Genomic DNA, 25,024 nt, shown 5'->3' with positions numbered 1-25,024 from the left:
CCCCCTTCCCAGCACAGCTGCCCTTTATTCTGCTCTTTTTTCCCATAGGGTTTATTACTGCATAACATGTAATCTACTTAATTATTTTGCTTATTGCTGTCTCCCTTTCCGAGAAGGTAAGCTCCCCAGGAGTGTGGATGGGTTCCAGGGGCCTGGGTTTGTGGATGAAAGGGAAATACTATTTGTCCCCCAACTGCCTCTCCCTTCCTTTCTCCTAGAAGGAGAGATCTGAGCTTCAAGGAAAGTGGTGAGCTGCTCACTGATTGTGTGAGACCAAAGCGTGGTGTGTCTTGTTTTTTTTGTTTTTAAAAAAATTTTTATTTATTTATTTATTTATTTTTGGCTGCGTTGGGTCTTCATTGCTGCAAGTGGGCTTTCTCTAGTTGCGGCAAGCAGGGGCTACTCTTTGTTGTGGTGCGTGGGCTTCTCATTGTGGTGGCTTCTCTTATTGCAGAGCACGGGCTCTAGGTGCACGGGCTTCAGTAGTTGTGGCTCACGGGCTCTAGAGCACGGGCTCAGTAGTTGTGGCTCGCGGGCTCAGTAGTTGTGGCTCGCGGGCTCTAGTGCACAGGCTCAGGAGTTGTGGTGCACGGGCTTAGTTGCTCCGCGGCATGTGGGATCTTTCCGGACCAGGGCTCGAACCCGTGTCCCCTGCATTGGCAGGCGGATTCTTAACCACTGCGCCACCAGGGAAGTCCCACATCTTGTTTTATAGATGCTGTCGATGAGGAAAGGTGTCCGTGTTCAAGCGGCAGTGGTGACTTTTACCTGTTTTGTAAGGACACCTCCCAGTCTTCTTTCCATCTCAGAGACTCGGGGGTGGATTCAAGGGGCCCTTTTCAGTTTGGGGATGTGCGGAGGCAGAATTTAACCAGTTAACACTGTCATGTCAAGTTTAGGAACTTGGAATCATGATGGATTGAGAGAGGTGGACATGTGCAGGCAGCTGGCTCCTCGTTTGGAGGAGGCCGAGCCCGCTGCGCGCCCCACACAGCATCACTGGTGGCGGGTCCATGGGGCTGCGCCACAGGCCCCGATGGATGGGACTGCCCGAGTGTCAGGCCGTCCTCCTCGTTCCATCCCGTTCTTTGTCCGCTGCTCATTCTTTCCTCGAAGCTCAGGTGCTCGTGCGGAGTTGCCAGGGCCTCTCCTCCTCCCGGTCCTTCTCGGCGGCCCCTGTGCTCCTCTTCCTGCTGTTCCTCCTGCTGGAAGCCCCCTCCCCTCCTCTTACCCTGGCCTGCTCCCACCATACCCAGCGCAGCGCAGTACGGCACTAGGACTCATTCCCTGATAGGATTTTTTTTCTTTTAAAAAGCTTGAAACAAATAATGTCTTATCTCTCTGTCCTGGTTGCCTGGCTCCTGGCATGTATGTGTTGACCAGGTGTGGTAGCTGGTCAATTTAAAGAGCAGATCGTCTGGTGGGGGGGATGTGCAGGAGGGGGGCTTCCATCAGAGAAGGGAAGTCCTGGGCCAGGCCTTCAAGAGGTGAGGTGTGTGTGCAGAGATGGAGGCAGAAGTCATCCCTGAGGCAAAGAGCAGGGTAGACGGCGATGCCGGGGAAGATCTGGGGCGTCTCTGGGCCTCTGCTGCTGCTTCTCTAGGGTGCGATCGAGGCTGATGACTTGACTGGCCTGAGTGTCAGCAAAACGCACACAACACAACTCAGGGTGTGAGGGGTGAGAGTGGAGAGCAGCGAGCACCTGACACATCCCAGGAGCGAAAAGTCCTGCACAGCTGTTGTGGTTGGTTATGTCGTCAGAAAAGGAACCGTTCAGCTCATATGGTTTTACTTTGCCGAGGAGACAGCTGAGATGCTGACCCTCTGCACGATGGCTTGTTTCTTCTCCACTAACATGGCCACGCCGATGCTGACAGGGGTTTAGCTCTAGCTTTGCTTTTGGCTCATTGCTTGATTTATGAGAGAAAATTCATGTTATTTGTGCCTCCAGTATCTACTTGTAGGATTGAAGAGAGTTGACACATCTGTCAGATGCTTACATTCTTGGCCAGGAAGCGCCACATGGTGTGGAAATCAGTGCCGAACGCTTACTGTCCCCCATTGAGAATGGAGCCTGAAGCAGGAAGTCTGTTAAAGCTGTGCTGATAGTCAGTCTTCTGCCCAGTTTCTGTTCATTGTTCTTGATCTCTGCCTCAGCATAAATGTGAGCCCTTCCTGTTTGACCTGGAAGACTTTCCACAAGGAGATGTCTTTACAATAATGAAAAAAGGTGAAACGGGGGGTGGGGGGATGGGGTGGGATGGGGGTAAAAAGCTCATGGTGACAGTATTGAAAGAGGAAGCTAATCTGTGTTGTCAGCTCAGGCCACAGCTAGAACCAGTCATTTCTTGACAGATGAAGCCATTTCTCAGAAAACAGGCTGTTTGCGGGTGGGAGGTGCGGGGACTTGTGGTTGGAAGTTTGCCTAATCCAGCTCGTTGCTGCAGTCCATGGGGTGTGCATTTCTTCCCTCACCCCGATGATGCCACTGTGGAGAAAAGTATGCATTCTTGATCGTCCTGCTGGTGGTGTTATTAGATGTTGAGAAATCAGATTTCCTGTGAGGTGTGGTTTGGTTGCTTTTGTGGCCTCTCATGCAATACAGTTTGAATCATCCTCATTTTCTCCCTTTGCTGGATCCTTTAAAAGATAAGGAAGAGGGGGATAACCATACACTTCAAATGATGATAAAGTGCTGATGGCCCCGAGGTTGTGTGACTCTGATCTGATAGTCTCATTTCAGAGGTTCTTAGGCAGGATCAGCTGCTTTGGGGAGAGGAGAAAGCATGTAGCATCCTGGGTTTTTTTCTAACTCACAAGTCAGAAGTTTGGTTTGGAGTGAACTGTTCACAGGTTTGGGGCTGACCAGTCGTGACGGGCAGGGAGAGGAGACACTTGACCTCAAGTGTTAAGGGGACCCATGTCACCCTCACAGATATTTCAGACCAGACAGTAAGTGGTTCTTCGTGGGAAAAGAGGCTTTGTCTCTCTTTGTTATCATTGCCAGAGAATATAAATCATCAAGTCACAATTCCTCATAAAAAGGCTTTGATAGTTTCACTTCCTGAAATGTTTATACTTACTTGGTAGATAGTGTTAAAGTGATATGTTTTATTTAATACAAGAAACTCTTACTTTTTTTCTCTACACAGGTTCTCTTCTGAATCAAAAAGTTACATGCTTTGCATTTTTTATTAATCTTCTTAATGGAACAGAAGAATTAAAATGATGTTAGATGTATCTGAAAGTTTAAAAAAATCAGTCCTGAGGAGAAAACATAGGTTCAGCCAACACTTGTAGCCAGTTCTAAATAGCTAGACTTTTCCCAAGGATTACCTTCCTTTTGGGGGGTGCCTTTCAGGTAACGCCCTGCTCCCCTACTGGTCAGCACTCGGGCTCCAGGGAACGGATCTGGGGGTGTGTGATTCATGTTTTTAATGAGCTGAAGTGACACCAGGTGTAGATGTTAACACTGGAGAGAAAATAACAGTGAACCCAGTTCAAAGTCCTGAAGGCAGGGTGTCAGATACCCTTAAAACACCCCTGAGGTCTTTCTCCAGGCTTATGGAAGGGTCTGGATGACTTGCCGGATAACTGACTTCCCAGCGCCCTGTAGGGGAATCTTCCCAGTGCCTATGGATTCTTGCTTCTTTTGCCAAATTGCTTTTTTCACTTGTGCAATAGATATGATTAGTCTCCGGGGTTTCTCTTCTTTCTGTGATTACAGCATGAGGAAATACGTTCCTTTGGTATTATATTTTGGCGGAACTTGAATTTTAGGGATTGTGTAGCATTCTAAAAGCATGCATTATTCTTTTGATACGTATTATCTAGGAGGCGTATGGTCTTTACTTTGTTAATTATATAGCTGACTTTTTTACTCGCTCACATAACATTTAAAGAGTGATCAAACTGTTAAAAAAAAAAAAATGACTGTTTAAAAAAAAAAAAAGTGACTGTTGACATCATCTTTCCGAGAACACTAGTATAAGTGATTTACTATAACAAGACCTTCGCTTTTCCTGTTTGCACATGACGTGTAATATTTACAGAGGTCTTGGGTTCAATCCAGCAGAGACATCTCACATAAATTGATGTGTGGAACTAAAGCCAATTAACATTTTCTTTCACATGGAGGTAATGTGAACAGTTTTTTTAGTTTAAAAGTGGGGGAGAGAATGGTTGTTTGGTATTGCCTTGAGGGGAGCAGTTTACAGTAGAACGTTTTCTCTAGTTAGACATCAAACATGCATGTAGGTTATAATTCAGTCATATGCCTCTGCCTGTCATATATTTAGAATTCTGAGTTAACACTAGTTCTGTTATTATACATGTGCTTCCTCTCGCAGTGTCTTGTTTCTCTTCCCTTCCCTCCAAAATGATATAGGTAAAGTTTTGTGCTCCACGTATTTAAATTAGCATCAATTCTAAATCTGTGAGATTTTCACTTTTAAAAACTAGTATATCTAAACTGTTATAACACAATCTAAGTAATGAAGTATCTTTAGTTGTCTTTTAAAGAATTGGAATATTCCAAGTGTGTTAAATATAGTTTAGCACTTGATCTAATTATATAATTAAGTGCTAAAAATTATTTATATATAGTTGAATGCACATCTGTTGAATGAAGAAAATGAAATGTAGTTACTGTGGGGATCTGGTCTTATTTATTTGAGGCCATTGTTTTTTGTAGGTAGACTTATTAGTTCTTAGGCATCAAGAATCTTAACCATCCTTTTACATTTAGGAAGATAAGTGCTCTATTTCTTTTACTATGTTTTACTCTGGTCAATTTTTCTAGTTGAACAACAGCTAAACTACCACTAACAGAAGCACTTCCTTCTAACATGCAGTAACAAACAAAAGGATTTCATCTTTGTACTTCCTTTTAAAAAAAGGAGTAATTTGGGGGACTTCCCTGGGGGTCCAGTGGTAAAGAATCCGCTTTACAATGCAGGGCACGCAGGTTCGATCCCTGGTCAAGGAACTAAGATCCTACATGCTGCGGGGCAACTAAGCCCATGCACCACAACTACTGAGCTCGCGTGCGTCAACTAGAGAGCCTGTGTGCCGCAAACTACAGAGCCCATGTGCCCTGGAGCCTGCGTGCCACAACTAGAGAGAAGCCCGTGCGCCGCAATGAAAGATCCCGCATGCCTCAACAAAGATCCCGCGTGCCGCAACTAAGACCTGATGCAGCCAAAAATAATAAATAAATAATCTTTTAAAAAAATAGTAAAAAGGGGAGTAATTTGGGATTTGACTCTACTGGGGTGCTAATTTATTTTTCTTTGTCTCTTCTATCATTTTATAAATATCCAGAAAATTAATATTAAAATAAAAAAGAAATGCAAGTTTGAAATGACGGTATGATTTGTCATGCTCTGTTTCAGATGATCACAGTCGTGTTAAACTGCAAAATGCTGAAAATGATTATATTAATGCCAGCTTAGTTGACATAGAAGAGGCGCAGAGGAGTTACATCTTAACACAGGCAAGTGGTGTGATGTGCAGCCGATGCCTGACCGCCATTCTTGTGATTGGTCTTTAAAACACAGCGAAAAGTGTGTCCTGACTTCTTTTGGAGATGAAATGCTATTTCAGTTTTTTCTGTTGTTATGTAATGAATGATGTTATAATGTTTTGCAGCTGTGTATATTTCAGATAAAAGTAATCTTCAATGTTACACGTTCTCTGAAAGAAAGTTGTTCATGAAATTTGGCTAGGCCGGTTCTTTTCTGGCCAGTTGTCCTCCTTGCTTTATATTGAATATTTGGTACAAAGCCTTGGTTTGTTGATGCTTTGTTACCTTCTGCTTCTCTTTACATCACTTGAATCAGAACGAGAGGCCCTTTGAAAGCTCTTTTCTGCCCCACTCTGGCGTGTATTTTCAGAGTGTGGACAGGCCTTGGATGTCAGGGCAGGTGAGGGTGTGAGCCAGGTGCCCAGACAACCAACAGGGAGGCGCAAGAGCCTGCTGCCCCTTTGGCCTCCTGCCCAATCGCTTCTCAGCACACCGGCCACACCCATGTTCCAGCAGCACTTTTCTTCCACTCTGAGATAGCAGAAATGATTTTGGTTTATCCACACCAGCTACCCTTTGTTTATCAAATAATAGATTTAATTAACAGTGCTCTCATTTCCCTCAGTTAATGATTTTTAAATATTCAAAAGATAAGCTGTATTATTCAGTATCTTGCAATCACCTATAATGGAGCGTAATCTGAAAAAATATATGTATGTAACTGAATCACTTTGCTGTACACCTGTAACTAACACAGTATTGTAAATCAACTGTACTTAAATTTTTAAAAAGATAAGCTGTATATTTATAATGTTTGAGATTTTTAAAGAACCCATTTCAGATCAGAATAACCTGTTACTGAAAGTGAAAACCGTTGAAAATGGTAAGAAGATATTCAAATTAATGTAACTATGAACTGTTAGACTATCTCTAATTCACAGGAAACAAGAATTAATTACTCTTTTTTACTTGAAGTAAAGCAGCTCCTGTAAATCAAAAAGAAAAAGAGAAACAATCCATGAAAAAAACTGGCAAAGAACATAAATTCACAGTTCAAAGAAAAGAAATAAAGATAGACAATATAGATATGAAGAGATGCTCAACTTTTCTAGTAATTAGGGAATATAAATTTAAACCAGCAATCAGTTACCACTTTTCTCCTGTCAGATCAGCAGAGATTTAAAAGTTTATAATACTCAGGGGTCTAATATGTAAAGACATAAAGATACATGTGAGGGTGTTTGTTACAACTTCATTTTAATAGCATAGGGCCAGAAATAGTAGAAATGAAACAGTCTGCAAGGGGCTGGCTAAACAAATTATACACTTGCTATTCTTACTGATTATTTCTGGGAATTAGGAAAAAAGAGAGACTTCAATTTGCCATTTTCTGTAATATTTGAAGTTTTTCTTATGCGTATTCATGTTTTTAATAAACTCATTTTTAGAGTTAAAAAAATTTACTTTACTTTTTATGGTTTTTATTTGAAAAAACCATAATGATAAAAAACAGAGAAGAGTAATTACCCTAGATTCCTTATCACACCCTTTCTTTCTCTCTTTTTTTCAGTCTTTTTTATCCATTCCTCTTTCTCATTTTTAGTGTCTAAAAATGTAGTTGTTTCTCAAGATTCTGACTTAGGTTTTTTCCCCCGTCCAGTCTACACTCATCACTTCAACTCCCTGGGACCACATTTTGAACCTTTGTATCTTAAGAAAGAGGGTAGACTCTGGACTCATGGTATCTGTATTTGAATCCCAGTCTGGCTGCTTCATTGGATGTTCATTCATCCAGCAAAGCTTTGAGCACCTACTTTGTGGCAGCATTGTTTGAATAAAACAGCCATTCATAAAACTGCCATTATGAACTTCACATCCTAGTGGGAAGTAAAATTAACAGCTAGCAGCTAGCAATCTTTTTTTAATTAATTAATTAATATATATATATTTATTTTTGGCTGCGTTGGGTCTTTGTTGGTGTTCGTGGGCTTTCTCTAGTTGCAGGGAGCGGGGGCTACTCTTTGTTGCAGTGCGCAGGCTTCTCATTGTGGTGGTTTCTCTTGTTGCTGAGCATGGGCTCTAGGCGCGCGGGCTTCAGTAGTTTTGGCACGTGGGCTCAGTAGTTGTGGTGCATGAGCTTAGTTGCTTCACGGCATGTGGGATCTTCCCGGACCAGGGCTTGAACCCGTGTTCCCTGCATTGGCAGGCGGATTCTTAATTACTGTGCCACCAGGGAAGTTCCCGAGCTAGCAGTCTTTTATTTATTATTTTATTGAACTATAGTTGATTTACCGTTCTGTGTTAGTTTCAGGTGTACAAAAAGTGATTCAGTTATATACACACACATACATCTATATCTATTCTTTTTCATATTCTTTGCTGTTGTAGGTTATTACAAGTTACTGAATATAGTTCCCTGAGCTACACAGTAAATCCTGTTATTTTATAGATGGTAGTGTGTATTTGTGAATCCCAAACTCCTAATTTATCCCTTCTCCCCTTTCCCCTTTGGTAACCATAAGTATGTTTTCTGTCTGTGAGTCTGTTTCTGTTTTGTAAATAATTTCTTTTGTATCATATTTTAGATTCCACATGTAAGTGATATCATATAGTATTTGTCTTTGTCTGAATTACTTAGAATGATAATCTCTAGGTCCATCCATGTTGCTGCAAATGGCATTATTTCATTATTTTCTATGGCTGAGCAGTATTCCATTGTATATATGTACCACATCTTCTTTATCCGTTCATCTGTAGATGGACACTTAGATGTCTTCCATGTCTTGGCTGTTGTAAATAGTAACAGCTAGCAGTTTTTAACACTGTTCTATATTTTATGTTTTGTATAATCTAAACCTCAGGATAACCCTCTGTGGTAAATACTATTGTTATCCTTATGTTAACACGAGGAATCACCTAAAGAGACAAAGGAACTTCAAATAACTTTACCAAGGTCATACAACAAGTGGGATGAGGCCAGGATGTGAAGCTACACGGTCTCCATAGACTGCATGGTTCTGCTCTTAATTATTCAGATCTGCTGCCTTGAAACTACTCTGTGACCTTGGACACATTACTTATTCCCCAAGCCTGTACTGTCGTCCCTTGGAATCTGTGGGGGTTTGCTTCCAGGATCTTCTGCAGATGCCAAAACCCACGGGTTCTCAAGTGCATAGTTGTCCTTCTCTGTCCTTGGGATTCCACATACCAATCACGGATCATGTATTAAGTTTGCCATCTGAGGTTGGTTGATTCTGCGGATGCAGAACCCATGGATAAGAGGGCCAGCTGTGTATTTATTGAAAAAAATCTGCCTATATGTGGACTCCCGCAGTTCAAACCTGTGTTGTTCAAGAGTCAAGTGTGTACCTATATTATCGATATATATCTCTATTATCTATAGAACAATGCGGATAAAAACTCATATAGTGCCTGGTACTATGGTAAGTACTCCATGGAGTATTTATTGTGGCATTTGTTACTGCTTTTTATTAGTAGAGTAATGATAGTAATAACCCTTTTATAAAACATTATAAATCTCATCACGAAAAAGAAAATGCCTGACTCATACCCTAGTGATCTCATTTAAACCTCCTGTCCATGTTGGACAGTTTCTTTGTGTCCTGACAGAGTCCCTCCCCCCTCATTCTAAATGGGACTCAGAAGCCCGTCTTCAGCTTTTTCTTATTTCCTGAGTCCCACCCCTGCCTCCACCCCTGCCTTATATTTTTCAGAGTCCATATGGGTGTTTTTACCCACGTGACCAATTGATGTCACAAATTCTGCATTTTCTATGTCGAACTCTTTCTTTTTTTTCTTTTTTTTTAAACCATGCCAGCCCCCTTCCTATTTTTCTCATCTGGGTTAAAGCTATCCTCCTCATGTGTCTAATACTTTCCTTTGTTCTGCTGCCCTGCCCTTCTTCAGAGCTCTCTTGAATTTTATCTGCACCAAAGTGGTAGCTTCTTAACTAATTTCCTTGCCACCAGTCCGTCCTTCCTAATCCATCTATAACAATTCCACCAGAATTATTTTTTGTGACATACGAATCTGGTCATATCCCTTTACTCCTTAAAGAAGAGTTCAGTGACTGTTTCTTGCATTCGAGACCCTCCCACTCTGCAGGTGCAGTTTCCTACTGCGTACCTCCACGTTGCCCTCAGCAATCTAGCTGTCTTTTCCTAGATGTCCCCTAAACTTGCACGTGCCTTGCCTTATGCTGGGAAGGGATCCTGATTCCCTACCCTTCCTTCCCCCATGTCAGTGCCCTCCTCATTTTTAAGGCTCTGCGCCAGTATCCTTCCTGCTCTTGCAGACCTGATGGTTTACCCCTTACTCTTGTGGTGCTTGATGTGTTTCCATTCCTTGCCTCTGTCGTAAGCTCTTTGACATCTGAGACTGCTTTTGCCTTTGTACCTAGTACGTTGGAACAGAGAACACGCACAGAAAATATTTCAAAGGGTAGAGAAAACCAGAGATGCTAAGTGTTTATTAAAACTGCAGTTGTTCTCATTGTCCTTTGTTGCTTATTATCTTTGTCATCTTTTCCCTCTAAATTTTATGAAAATTAAAAACGTATGTATCAGTCCCTTGGTATAGATCTCCATTTTGCACAAGAAAAATAGGTAGTATTGCTGGTAAGTGGAAGGGCTGAGAAACCCTCTCCCATTTCAGAACCACTAACAGAATGTGCGTGTGTGTGTGTGTACACGCGCGTGTGCGTGAACACGCTAAGGGGCGACTTCATTGGTGAACTGATCTGTCCATTTTTTTAGATGAAAGAAACGGCATTCATTTTACTGGGGATCTTCTCATTGCTGTTTTTACCTTCACATTGTTTGGTTTTGGAAGTAACTCAAGCGTTGGATAACATGCACCGAAGGAGGGGAACAGTGCCTCAAACCTGAGGGTGCAGCTCCTCAGGATTCCCAATCCCTTTCTAGCATTTGTATAACTTAGAGCTTAGAGTTTATTAGTTCAAATAATATTTACCCAACACCCACTACATACCAGGGATACAGCTGCCCTAAAGCTGCTTTCAGTGTAGCACCACTTGAACTGCCTTGTTTTCCATGTGGAGCTGAAGCTCTAGTCAGACCTGGCCTCCCAGTGTCCTGCGAGGTGAATGCTTGTTGAGTTACTGGAGGTACAGTCAAACCTCATTCATGTTAATCTTTACTCACTTAAAATAGTTAAAGTTTGGGCATGGCCTTCTCATCTCTTGTTTGCCCTTTATTCTTCCCTGTGCTACCCATTAGTCAAAATGTGAAGGTAATTGGAAATTCATAATATGATTTGATTTTTTTTTCCCCATGGCAGTATTGTGATATGCACCGTTACCCCTTTTAACTCCGCTCTTGAGGTTACACATTCTCTGGTTTTGTAGATTAACAGTTTCATAGTGGTTCAGGTGCTTTGAAATTTCCACTTTTTCTGGAATTCTCTTTGTAGCTAACTTGGGTTGGTTGCAGGCCAGTACTGGCACAGACTTCCTCCTTTGCAGGGCTGCCCTCATCATGGAAGGCAGGGCCTCTCTTTCTGTGGCAGAGACCGGAGGGGACAGAAATTGCCTTTGCCTGCCTCCTTTGCAGCTAGAACACAACCCGTAGATCTTGGCGCCTGTGATTTTGACCCTGATTTGCTTACAGGTTGTGCGTGAGTACTACAGCCACCTTAGGATGGCAGTACCAGCAAAGCAGGTGATGTTAGTGACAGGTTGGGAGTACTGTCCCAAGCCCACTCCTCTTTGGACAAAATCTTGTCTTGACGTTTGTTCCTACCCAAGCCTGGTTCTCCAGCCCTCAACTCTGAAAGTCACCTGAGAGCCTGAAAATTTTTCATTTCTGCCTAAGTAAATAAAAGTCAGTTTTGATCGTTGATAATCAGTAATCCTAACTAGCACAGACCTATTTTTAGTTCAAGTGGATTTAAAGTCTCGATTTACTCTTTATGATCCGATACACTGTTCTCAGACGAGAAGCTTCCCTGAAGGAGTTTCCTCGGAGCCTTACTCCGTCCCCTTTCTCTTACCTACTTTTCCTTCTCTGTTCTTACAGGGTCCACTTCCTAATACAGGTTGTCATTTCTGGCTCATGGTTTGGCAGCAAAAGACCAAAGCAGTTGTCATGCTAAACCGAATTGTGGAGAAAGAATCGGTGAGTAATACTTGATATTTACAACTTAGTGTACTGCCTGTGATTGTTAACTTATAAATATTTTCTTATTTCTTTTGGGATATTCATTCATTAGTTTTGGCCTTTAATTGCTAAAGGCTAGTGGTCAGGGTGATTCTGACCAGAAGAGCTAATGTGTCCTTTTCCTTTTTTACCTTAAATATTTAAATAACAATTGCGGACCACTACCCTCCAAAATATAAGTATAATGGAGCCAGTATTGGCTAGTAGTGGTATTTAGATCTTTGGAATCCCTAGGCTTTATCACAATCTTTACAATTTATTATTATCAAAATCCTGGAAATTTTATAAAAGATTAAAGTGACAGGTTTCTAAAACCTTTATAAATTACCATTGGCTCTTCGGTCACAAGGCAGTAAGTATGGAAATGTATAAATTTATTGACATTTGAAGTGTAGTCTAAACCCAGTGCTAATTAGTGGTGTGACGTTGAGTAAGTCTTTCAGCTTCTGTGGCTTTAGGGTCCTCTTCTGTCAAACATGCAAATTGGAAAGTATTGTCTGTCAGGTCTCTTTCAGCCCTGAGGTCTTAGACTGCTCTGCTTCTTCAGGTTCCTGATTCTTCCTTTTTTTTTTTTTAAAGATTTAATTTTATTTATTTTTGGCTGCGTTGGGTCTTCGTTGCTGCGCACGGGCTTTCTCTAGTCGAGTGGGGGCTTCTCTTGTTGCGGAGCATGGGCTCTAGCCCTGCGGCCTCAGTAGTTGTGGCACATGGGCTCAGTAGTTGTGGTACGTGGGCTCTAGAACGCAGGCTCAGTAGTTGTGGCGCATGGGCCTAGTTACTCCGCAGCATGCGGGATCTTCCTGGACCAGGGATCGAACCCGGGAAGTTCCCCTGCATTGGAACTGCAATGTCCCCTGCATTGGCAGGGGGATACCTATCCACTGCACCACCAGGGAAATCCCTCTTCCTTTTTTCTAAATGAATAGTTGCCAGTTTTCAATGGTAGTGAAGGTTTTTCTCGTCTGTTTCAGATCTGAAGTGGCGTTAACATACCAGAGTGTCCAGCAATGTCAGCGTAGTCGTTTACAGTGGTTTTCGTGCTTCAAGTGATGGGGGCTCTATCAGTTGGGACATTTTGAGCAGCGTTGCCAACTAGAGGATTATAAGTTTCATCCCTCATTCTGCAGTATAATTAGTATAATAAAAAGATAAGACTGCCACCAGAAATCAGAAATCATGTTTACGGTGGTTGGATCTAGAGTCAGGTTTCATTGTCTGGGGGAAGGTCACCTTGTGGGTGGGGGCATAATGTTTGTCAGCGTAATGATGGTGGCAGCTGTTGCTGGTCGGTGTTTAGCTCCTTAATTAATTAGGGGATATAAAATAGTGATATTCCAGTTTTATCATTTCTTCTTGAGCTCTTGTTGGAATACTTCTATTTAAAAAAAAAAAAAACCTCCCACTGTTGTTACTTGGCCACTTTTAAACAGGAAAAGCAGTTTTCAAACGAAGTTGATTCCCTAGTGTCCTCAACATGTGACCACTTAGGTTTTCTTGGTGTGGGGGCAGGGCAGGAGGGCATCAGGTACTGTGAAGTCATGGATTCAAACATCCTTGATTCGTTTCACTCCATGGCAGTTATTTTCCTTATTTGTAGTCAGATTGTCCCTTCACTGGCCAGCAGGAAGCTCTTCAAGTTGGGCCCTGAGTTCTTTTACACAGACCCAAGAGTCTTCATAGCTACTTGCTGTCTAGAATGACTCCATATTGCAGGCTCATCTTAAACTCTTGTGTAAGAATCAGCCATTTCTATAAGGGGCCTTAATTTCTTTCAGTGGGCAGTGGTATTTCAGGGTCACAACAAAAATAGGGATGTTTGTTGCCACTGGGTTGGTCTTTTCAGTGAACAGAGCTAAGGAAAAATATGTTTGTTAAGATAACACAGCGCTAGTGTTCATACTGATATTTCTGATTCAAATTTAGGCCTATAGGGGTTGGCTCAACCCTTTCTATCCTTTATCTGTTACAGCGTTTTCCATACCGTGAATTCTGGTTCTCAAAGACACTAGTGATGTCAAATATCTTATAGTGACTCTTTTACTTTGTCTGATATTGCACACAGAAAATACTCATAATAACAAAATCAACTCCATCACCAAAATAACTACTGAAAAAAAGTTTAAAATGTTTTGTTTTTCCCATTCTCTGTTTTTTTTTAAGTTGTACTTTATGTACATTGTCAGAGTTTATAGCACATTATACTCTGTCCCTTATGCCCCTTTTGTGTAGGTCTGTATATGTTGAGGTGTCTCTCCAGTCATTCTGTCTGTAGCTCATACTCCAGAGGATCCTGAGGAAGGACTCATGGGCACCATAGTTCCTGATGTCTTACGTGCCAGTGACAGTTCATCTGCTGGCTCAGTGCTTAACAGTCAGTTTGGCAGAGTATAAAATCTTTGGCTCATATTTGCTTTTCTTTGAACAACTTAAATGTATTACTCCATTTTCTTCTGGCATTACAAATTACTGTCAAAGTCAAATGGACATCTTTATTTCCTTTATAAGTCACTTATTCTTTTTACCTAGGTTACCCAAAGGATTTTTTTCCTTCAAACCCCAATAATTTTACCAAAATATTTCTGTGTTGGTCATTCTGGGTCAGTTTGTCCAGGGGCATAGAGTGCTTTTTCAATATGTGATTTCAGACATTTTTTCTTTCTTTAAAGAAAAATTTATTGAAATATACTTGTTGACATTTATTCTGTTCCCTTGCTTGCTTTGGTGTTCTTTTCTTGGGTCCTCCTATTATACATGTGTTAGATTTTCTTTGCTTATTTTTTATGTTTGTCGCATTTTCTCTAATCCTATTTGTCTCTCTCTTCATTTCTTTTTTATTTTAAAAATGTCCTTCTTTTTCTCTTAAGCCATCATCTGTTGTGTTTAGTCACATCTCTTTTCCCTAGTTTAATTAATTAGTCTTTGTTGATGAAATGTGTTCTATTATTTCTGATTCTTTTTTCTTTTCTGTCACCTCATTTCTGAGTTGTTCGAATTCTATTTTATGCTCTTTCACGTCTTGTGTCATTTTTTAAATGTCTTTTAGCTGACCTTTTGAAGTGTCAGCTCATAGTATTCATTTGTTTTGGGAGCATTTTTATTGTTTGTTATTTGTAGCTATTTGTGATTTGGAAAAGGAGAAAAGGCCATATTTTACAAGGATGTTTTTCTGGTGTTTTTTCCTAATGAAATGACTCTAGCTCACCTTACCTCAACCTGCTGGCCTCATAATTTGGCTTTTGGGAAGATGTTTTTATTGTCACAAATACAAATTCCATGTCAATAGTTCTGCCAAAATGTAACAACTCTAGGTAAAGGGAGCTTATCTTCTAATTCTTTCCCCGACTTAATTTTAGTAAGTAGGTATGCAATGTTATTTCTAGATATGTAGTAGTATTTAGTAGCAGATTAACGGGTATTTATGGAAAATACTTGTAAAATAAAGCCTTTTCAATACTGTTTGAAGATAAGATTCTTGTAAGAGTTTGATATTTATAGAAACATAGTGTGAATGCCAGTATGATGTTAAAATATACGTTACCCTGCTTTAGAAATGACAAATTGATTTTCATTTTATGAACATGATATCTGTTTATGGTTTTTTTTTAGTGTATAAGTTAGAGGAACATTTTACAAACCTGCTTTTGTAAGATGTCAATCTTATTAAAATACATTAAACATCAAACGTGGTGCGACTGTTCTTAGATTTGGGTACTTGAAAAATATATAGCGTGTGTGTGGTTTGTTTTCCTTTCCAGCTTTTTATGGTTTCATTATGTCTATAAACTAAAAAAAGTCATATGCATATTCTTAAATTTAGGTTAAATGTGCACAGTACTGGCCGACAAAGGATGACCGAGAGATGCTGTTTAAGGAAACAGGCTTCAGTGTGAAGTTCCTGTCGGAAGACGTGAAGTCCTATTATACGGTCCATCTGCTGCAGTTAGGAAACACCAATGTAAGACTTTTCATGCCCAAACGATGGGGCTTTATATGATGATTTTAAGGATTATTCTTTGTTCTTAGATATGAAGTTTGGGGCAGCCCATTCATTTCAATAATACCTATAATAGTGTACAGCCATAACCTTTTCCTTATAGATTTTGTTCCTATATGTGGTAGCTCTCTGAGGACTCTCAAGAAACCCTAGAAACTAAGAATTTTAAAGTTCAGGTAAATATTTGAGGATTCAGAATAACTTACTAAAATTAGTCAGGGATTAAGAGAGAGGGCTTTAGAATCAGGCCAACCTGGATTCACATCCAGCTCTGCTACTTAGTGTACCTGGTCCCAGACCTCCTGAAGTCTGTCCTCATCTGTGGGATGGAGATGGTGGTGCCTCCCTCTCAGGGCCATTGTGGGGTCAGGTGAGGGTGTGTGTGCAGAGACACTAACACAGACCAGGTGCCCTGTAAACGCCAGCTCTGATACTTACTACTGTTGACAGTGTTGTTAATTCAAGGGATTAGTCACACGGAAATTTGTCTTTATTGAACTGGTGAAAATGGTGAAGTAAATTTACCATATGGTCTCAAGAACATTTACTTGGATTTTTTTCCAGAAATATAAGACTTGTTCCTGGTACTTGGTTGAGATACAGGTACAGGGTGGGTTGTGAGCCTGCTGTTGTCAGGCTGAAGATTGAGTTACTTCTCCCCTCTTCCCACTTACCTCTTTGCCTTCTTTGATTCGTAATTAGAATAACTAGAAAATATGAAATAAGAGTGATTCTGAGTTGCTCTCAGAAACTAGAAAAACTAGAAAATAGGAAAATGTTTGCCCAAAAATGGCTTCGGGAATGTGTCTAGCCTAAGCGAGATACTGTTTTAGTTAACTATTAAGTGAATTGAGTGATTAACGTGTGATCATTAACCAAAAAAAAAAAAGCTTTGTGGCGAAGGGAGATATATACACTTTTTAGATATGCAGAAGTACCTTTTATGGTTGATCTCCTGAAACACCTCTCTGTTTTTTATTACATACTATAAGTACAGATGTGTGCCGAGTGCTTCGGGCCAGGTCCAGCTTCCATGACTTTCATAGCTGAGCTTATTATGGGATCTCTTAGGTCATCCAGGGAGGAGGCTTCTTTATGAATCTCCTCACTGTATTTGTTTTGCACCAGTGATTCCAAACATACATACAAACATACATACATTTGCATGTATCTTAAGCTGCATTGAAATACATCAGCTACTACTTGGTCCTGGGTTGTCCAGTGCTCATTCCCAGAAACAGACCTGTGTTTCCATAAAGTTCTCATGGGTCTTGGAATCATCTTCTCTTGGTGTTTACTTATCCCAGGTACCTCGTCTGCTTGTGGCATTAAAATTTATTTAGAAGGAGGTGGGCATAGGTGTTTTTCTGTGTCCTGAGCATTGATTACACCTCAAATAATAATAAGATAGAATAACTTTTGTATTTTCTTTATCACTTTGCAAAGTATTTTCACATATGTATCATTTGTCCTACAGTCTTCCTAAAATATGGACAGAGTAAATATTCTTAATATCCCTGTTTTTCATACTTAAAAAAAAATAACCTGAAAATCCATGAGGTTAATGGATTTTTTTCCATAAGTAGATTACTCAGTTAATAAGTGACAGACCAGAACTCAAATCCAGATCTCCTAACTTCTAATGAGATGGGACCAAGTCTTTTGAAAAAGATGCTGATTGTTGTAAAGGAAGATCCTTGGTTCTAAAGTTTCTGAAGTTGAGGCCGCCCTGGGAGCAGGCCAACCACTATGTTTTAATTGCCGGCAACTGTGTGATTTCTTACTGCCCTGGGTTCAGAGTACACCATAATTAAATAGCAACAGTTTATGTTCTATTTTACAATCTTTAGTAAGAGCTAGGAGTGCTAGAAGAATAAAGTAGTGTTTCAGTAGGAGAGACAGAATTGCATTTGGTTAAGTATTTAGACTCAGGAGCCATGTGGCCTGAGTTTAAATCCCAGCTCTACCACTCCTGGCTGTGTGACTGGTCCCATTATTTAACCTCTGTGCCTCCGCTTTCTCATCCACAAAACGAGGATGATGACGCACCAGCTCGTAGGGTTGTTACAATGATCGAGTGAATTAATGCTGTGACAGTGCCTCAGACTCAGTGTGGGGTCACCTGTTGTCAGCGGCTCCCTTGGAGTTGGGAAGGGCTGCAGGAGCCAGGGCAGCGGAGAAGGACACGCTGCAGGAGAGGAGGTGATGATGAAGTAGGGGAGGGACAGCCAGCCTCACCTGCGGGTCTGAGTGGAGGTTCCTGAGGTTCAGAGGACCAGGTTGCTTCTAAAGGAGTCTGGCTGTGCCTCCTAACAGATCGGGGGCCAGAGCTGCCTCCTGTCAGGCCCTGCTCCATAGAGACCTCACGTCTGGTGGGCAGTAAAGCACCAGCAGCCCTTTCCAGCATCGTGATGAGAGCTCAGAGTTTGAACTTTTGCCCCCACGTGAAGAGATTCCATGTCTGCTTTTAAAAGGGGACTTGTGGCTTAAGCTATGAAGATAGTTTTGAGGGGCTTTTAAAATCCCAGGTCATCTGGAGAACTTGTCTTTCGGGCTTTTCTGTTTAGTTGGCCTTCACCATTTTCCGTAGTGTCCTCAGCCAGCTTTATGTGTATCAAGTTCCAGGAAGGCTGTTGTCATGCTGAGTTCTGTTTCTCTGCCCCTGTAGATTTGCCCAGAGAAGGGTTAGATGCCACCCGGGCGTCCTCCTCTCCTGTCTGTTTATGTCCTGTGCACTCTTCTGTCCAGCTTGTGCCCATTTCTCACTTCGGTCACTTAATGTACCTGTGATGCATTCACTCCTAACAGCTAGGATCTTCTTACGCTTCTCTTCATAATTTAAATTTTACCATTTCCCAGCTTGTGCAGCACTTGCGCATGTGTACATTTTGACACCATAACAAGGTTTTCACCTCCCCATGGGCCGGGTCCTTACCTGTTGCCCTTGTACCCCCTCTGCGGTTGCACCGAGTACCCTGTTCACCACCCCACACCTGAGTGCTTGTCCTGAAACACGGCTTGGTTCTTCCACCGGGGTCTGGGAAGCCCTTCCGTGGCCGGTGCAGGAGTCCCCGGCCGGCCCCTGCCTTACCTCTCCTGACCATGCCTCGTGTGTTGCCCTGCCCCCTGCTTAGAACCCGGCCCCTTGCCCCCTGCCCTGGTGCTCTCCTCCCCTCCCCACCTGGGGGTTCCGGTCATCTTCCAGAGTGAGTTATGGTGACCACATATTTAACACGGCCAGTGCGGGATCCTGCAGGAGCTGGTGAGGGACTGAACTAGGGCAGTGACCTCGAGGGAGGCAGGGTTGACAAGCTTGCTTCTCTCCAGGTGGAGCGGAAACACAGGTGAGGAGGTTGGAAACGTGGAGAGGTTACAGTTGATGGGAGCGGATCAGGGGCCGCGGTAAAGGCAGCAGCGAGTGTGTCATTTTGTCAGAGATCACCGCGTCTCTTCACATGCCACCACGTGCAGGTGTTGCCTTGTTTACCCTTCACAGCAGCCTTGTGAGATCAGTACTTTCTTAAACCCTATTTACAGGTGACGGAACTGGGGCTTGTGAAATTCTTGGAAACAATCTTGCTACCTTCTTTCTGTGCCTAAAGTGTGAAAATTGGGCCTGGGGCTGTAGAGCTGTATAGATTTTTAAGTAATAATTAGAACATTTATAGTCTTACTCATATTGATAACAATTATAGTTAACTTGCCTTTGAATGGCTCTAGACAGCGCACAATTAAATTGCCCCCAGGCTCTCAGCTCTTGTACCTACTCAGCTCATAGTTTAGCTTCCTAGCCTCCATGAACCATGAGCTTGTCATCTGCTTCAAAGACGTTACATTTAAAATTCTTCAAAAAATGTAAATGAGATTTTGCCCTAAGAAGAACGGTGAACTGCTGACATCTTTGTGCAGAGGGTGGTGTCCATGATGTAGTGCTTTATGGAGAAAACTGGGCAGGTGTGTGCAGACCGGCTGGAGTGGGGTGTGAGGGGTGACGGTGAGAAGGGACGGAGCCGACTGGGCATCACAGCAGGACTGAGGGGCTTGGTGACCGAGCAGGAGGGAAGGGTGAGTCCGCTGTTTGAAACTAGGAGTTTGTCAGAAACTGTAGAGTCTAAATGTAGAGACTGTTCAGAATAAAGATGAATTTTGTTTTAGCTCTGTATGCTTTGGAACCCTTTCCCCTCTTCTCTTTTTTTTCCGGCATGAAAAAGAAGGAAAGGTATCCAATCGTTCATATAAACTTTTTTTTATACCAGAGTAGTAAACATATGGATCTTATTACTTCTGTGGTCCTTTGGGAATTATGTGATTTTTGTGAGCTAAGTTTTTTGAATCTTGTTTCAGTAGGCATGAATTAATACAAAATTAACCTCTGAGAAGTTCTTTAGTCTGGGAAGAAAAAGATGGATTTTCAAAAATCTATTAGTGAGAAAGACTGTATTATACACTGGTGAGCATTTCTGGGAACTGGCTTTGAGCATCCCAGACAGTGTGACCTGAATTTGAAAGAAATAAAGAGGCCACTAGTCTTGAGCCAAAATCATACAAGCAAAGAAAAAGCAAGTAGTTGCCCAGGATTGTGGGGTAACTGTAGGTTTTGGGCCAGGAGGTGATGCATAGTTGAACCTACACCATATAGGCCACACCCTAGGGAGCACTCCCCTGGGAGCAGGGCCCTGGCGCCACCCGTCCTAGGCCTAGGACCTCCAGCAGGTCCACCTGGACCTGGCTGAGGCCCATGTGGACCAGGGCTGGGCCTCTGTGCATGGTCAGCACAGTGTGGTGGCTGAGGACTGCAGCAGGGCGCCTGTCGGGGGAGAGGGTTAAAGACACCCACTGGAATCTGAGGCCCCATTTAAAGGAAGATGCGGTTGAGTTAACCGTGTGCCTGGGCTGATGGAGGAAAGGACTTCGGACCCCAGTCCTGTGTGGGTATCAGATGGCTGCCATTTACGGTTTTCTAGAAGGAAGCTACAGTTTAGCCTCCTTAATTTGGAATGTTTTAAACACTGTTTTTATATACAGTAAGATACAATCTTTTTGATATACAGGTCTGAGTTTTGACAGTGCATTCGTGTCACCACCTGCCCAGTCAAGATAAAGAACAGTTCTATCACCATCCCCTAGATACACACACGCACGCACGCGCGTGCGCGCGTCCCTCATGCTGCCTGTGTACAGTCAGCCCGGCCCCACTCCCAGCTCATGGCTACCACTGGGCTGGTTTCAATTCCTATAATTTTGTCTTTTCCATGCTGTCATGTAAATGGAATCGTATAGTATACAGCCTTTAGAGTCTGTTGCTTTCACTTAGCATAATTAATTTGGAATTTAAAAGGAAATGTTTTGAGTTTTAATAATCACAATGAGCATTTTAATTAGTAATAGGAAATCTTCTAGTACCTTCAGTGTACTGAGAACCTATGGATCACAGTGTATTTGGAATTATGAAAGCTGGATGTCAAGAAAAATTAGTCACTAAACGCGTATAATTAAAAATTTTTTTTAACTTCTGCACTGTATTTTATCAGTGCTGTACCTCATATAACTGAGTCTGGGACTTAGGAGTCTTAATTTATACTGAAAAAAGGTAAATATTATTTTTTAAAAAAAGCTAAGTTTAATTTTGTAAATTTGTATTGAAAGGTAGATGCTGTAAAAGTAACCATTAAAAAAATCAGGGTTTTTTATGCTGCTTCTGTGGCTCCTTCTTCCAAAATAGTCCTGTAATTAAAGCTGAAACACTGTGCAAAGATGTGTTAGCGGGTCGCTGCTCCCTCTGTGAATGAAGAGCAGAAGGCAGAGAAGTGCTCCTGGGGGCAGAGGGCCTTTGGCAAAAGCCAAGGAACGTTTTCATAATGAGTTAGTCAGAAATAAAGGTCGTCGAGAATATCCAGGAAGTGGTGGTGAGTGCCAGGCAGGCTTTACGAGACAGGAAACACTTAGCATGTTGGTAAACCAAGTTAGCACATCAGCAAAGGCATGTCAACAGTTCTATGATTGGAAATTGTTACCATGGGGAAAAGCAGCAATTAGGAGAGCAGTTTCAGTTAAAAATGTAAAGATTGTTTCTTTAAATTAATTCTTGAGTTGTTCCTCTGTGCCTGTATAGCAGAATCTAAAAGATAACTCATATAATGGGGAGCATTATATTTTTTAAAACTTTGAAATTCTTAAAAAGGAAACCATTAAAGAATGTAAAATTAAACTGGTAGAAATTTTAAAAAATAGAATAGAATCCACTCATCATGATGTATGAATTAAAGAGAATCCTGGCAGCATGTATGGTGCAGGTCAGTGGTTGGGAACCCAAGTGCTGCTCTAATCCTGCCTCTGCCATTTTCTAATGTGTGACCTTGGGTGCATTACTTAACCCTTCGCCTCAGTTTTCTCATCTGGAAAATGTGTTTTAGTAGGATTGTCATATGGGTTGAGTTAATACATAAAAAGCTTAGAACATGCCTACAAAATAATAAGTGTTACAGGAGTGTTAGTTATTATTAATATATTCCAAATTCTCCTAAAGAAAATCTTCCCACACTTGTGTATGTGATTATCAAAAACCAATGAAAGATCATGGTACATTACACAAAACACATCTTTCTGCAGTAGACTTTTAAAAGAAAAAACTCAGAACTAACATTTCCCCCCTTGATTTTCACTTTTTAGAGTGGTGAAACCAGAACAATATCTCACTTTCATTATACTACCTGGCCAGATTTCGGAGTCCCTGAATCACCAGCTTCATTTCTCAATTTCTTATTTAAAGTGCGAGAGTCTGGCTCCTTGAATCCTGAACACGGGCCTGCGGTGATCCACTGTAGTGCCGGCATCGGGCGGTCAGGCACCTTTTCTCTGGTGGACACTTGTCTTGTTCTGGTAAGTGACCTCATTTCAGTCTTCTGTACCTTTTTATTGTTTCCACTGGCAGAAGTAAGCTCGAATGTCAGGATCCCAGAACTGTGTTTTTCAAACTTGAACTTCTGCCTTCTTTTAGAAAAACCAAAAACTCTCATTCACATCCTTTCAGCTGCCTCTTGTTGTGACTGGTGGGGCTGCGTCCAAGATAATTCTAGAGCTCTTGAAGGAGACTTTTCCTGGTAGCTTTTGTTACCTAAATGATGGGTCCTCTCCCCCACCCTTCTTATTTTTCAAACATCAGTTGGTAGATAATATTGAATTCCTTCTTGCCTTAGTTTCCTTGTTTACAAACTGCAGAGAGTGAGAGTATTCTCCTCCCAGGACTGTCATGAGAATTAAGTGGATGAGTGCATTTAGAACACTTTCTAAGACCTCGGTGAGTGTGGGTTTTAATATCATTCCCTGAGGTTCCTGTTGTGCCCCAGGGCTGTGTTCTTTCTCCACCAGCCTTCCCAGCCCCAGCCTGGGTACCGGCCTGTGCCTTTCCTCCCTTTAGGTTGATGGGGAGGGTATCTTAGCACGTCTACTGTGTTACCACTCTGCCTAATATCCTATACTTCAGTCAAAAGCGGCTTGTTATGTTAACTTTGACGTGTTTAAGAACTCTAAGCATCTGTTCTGTTAATGGTAAATATTAAAACTGGATCATGTGTTTGCCTGTTCCCTGCCAAATGTAACTTCAGCAGCTGTTCTCTTTTCTGGTTGGGGTGGGGGTGCGTGGATCCAGCCCCAGCTGGTGCAGCGGCCCCGCGGTGTCCTTGTGGGTCTGGCTGTTTCCGCCTTTCTGCTCCAGCACCCTCAGGTGGCTGCCGTACACAGACGTGAAGGCAGAGGGGCGCCGAACGAAAAGATTTACTCCTGCCAAGACCTTCTTAAAAAAGGAAGGCACTAATCTCGATGTATTTATCCTTACATTAAGCCTGAATGGGCCATAAATCCTCCCTTCGACCAACCACTAGCCAGAGTGTATGAGATTCCTGTTGGTTGGAGCCAGCTGTGAGTTAGCTGAAGGGCCAGGAGTCCTCCCTCTGCTGCCTGGACGGGGCAGACGGGCAACCTGTGATGACTTGCTCTTAGCGGTTTTCCTGTACTGCTTCTCTTTCCTGGACTCTTAACAACAAAAGGCTTGAATAATGTTTACCTTTCTTGCAGATGGAAAAAGGAGACAATATTAATATTAAACAACTGTTACTGAATATGAGAAAATACCGAATGGGGCTGATTCAGACACCAGATCAACTCAGATTTTCATATATGACTATAATAGAAGGAGCAAAGTTTATAAAGGGAGATTCAAGTATACAGGTAAACTGTGTATCAAATACGATTTGCATCACATAGCTGCACTCCGTTTACGCACGTGTCTTCTCCCTTCCTTCCAAAAAAGCATGTTTACATTAATGTGGTGAATCCAGCTGGCCCCTAAGATTGTAAAATGTATGCCCTCCTCCTCCTGTGTACCTCAGCCTCATGTCAAATCCTGCCTGTTACTCAGAAGCCCGAGTGGGGACACAATTTCATTAAAGAAAGTAAGGTTTCTTGTAAAGGAGGGTTTAAGCATTTCATCATTAAAATAACCAGAAAATTTAGCTACTTTTGCCCCATTAAAAACCTGATCTGGAGTTATACAAGAACACTTAGTTTATATCATAGATATTTCATCTTTTATAACAATGAGCAAGCAACTTGAGTACTTGCAGCAAACTTAATGAAATTTCAGGAGAATGTTATTTTTCTCTGGTTGGTGGCTTTATTCTTATGAAGGTATTTTTCCACATTTGTAAAAGCTAAGTTCAAAGACTGATTATCAGAAATCTGTGTTTATGTACTAACGTAACATGTGAAATAGAAACAGAAGTAACAACAGACACCCGTTTCTTGTCTGAGCTGATCATATGGAATTGAACATAAGCAGTTGGAATTCTTTATTTTTCTCTTACATGAACCATTTGCTTGCTCTTCAGCTTCTGTGATTACTAGCCAAAGCAGGAATATTCTGAATAAGCCCTCCTTTATAACTGAGATCACACCGTCTGTCAAAATGGAATGAGATATAAGTAGTTAAGTGTTGTATGGATTACACAGACATTTAAATATTCTTAAGCAATTTTATTTATCAGCTAACTTTTTTGTTCCGATCATTGGTGTTATTTTAACTATTCAAGACAATCTATTGTATTTATCAATAAAAATTTTAAGTTTTATTTAAAAGGTTCCCCCCCAAATCTTTAGCATTAAAGAATAATTTTTTTAAAATTAATTAGATTATTTATTTTTGGCTGCGTTGGGTCTTCGTTGCTGCGCATGGGCTTTCTCTAGTTGCGGCGAGCCAGGGCTACTCTTCGTTGCGTTGCATGGGCTTTTCATTGCGGTGGCTTCTCTGTTGCG

At 41.7% G+C, this 25,024-nt stretch overlaps 1 protein-coding gene across 4 annotated transcripts in view; it reads left to right on the top strand.

Moving 5' to 3' along the window:
- PTPN2 (protein tyrosine phosphatase non-receptor type 2) overlaps window positions 1-25,024 on the top strand; it is a 74,531-nt gene that overhangs the window by 35,051 nt on the left and 14,456 nt on the right. For 3 of the 4 annotated variants that reach the window (XM_061168895.1, XM_061168894.1, XM_061168893.1), the window contains exons 3-7: window positions 5,394-5,494; window positions 11,581-11,679; window positions 15,539-15,676; window positions 22,385-22,594; window positions 23,789-23,941. In XM_061168895.1, coding sequence (XP_061024878.1) covers window positions 5,394-5,494; window positions 11,581-11,679; window positions 15,539-15,676; window positions 22,385-22,594; window positions 23,789-23,941 — 701 coding nt within the window. Of the gene's footprint in view, window positions 1-218; window positions 284-5,393; window positions 5,495-11,580; window positions 11,680-15,538; window positions 15,677-22,384; window positions 22,595-23,788; window positions 23,942-25,024 lie in introns of all 4 variants that reach the window. The other variant, XM_061168896.1, reaches the window with a different exon arrangement.

This window comes from Eubalaena glacialis, chromosome 15 (genome assembly GCF_028564815.1).
Source record: "Eubalaena glacialis isolate mEubGla1 chromosome 15, mEubGla1.1.hap2.+ XY, whole genome shotgun sequence".
In the NCBI taxonomy this organism is placed as follows: Eukaryota; Metazoa; Chordata; class Mammalia; order Artiodactyla; family Balaenidae; genus Eubalaena; species Eubalaena glacialis.
This window is presented reverse-complemented; position numbering and strand designations above follow the sequence as displayed.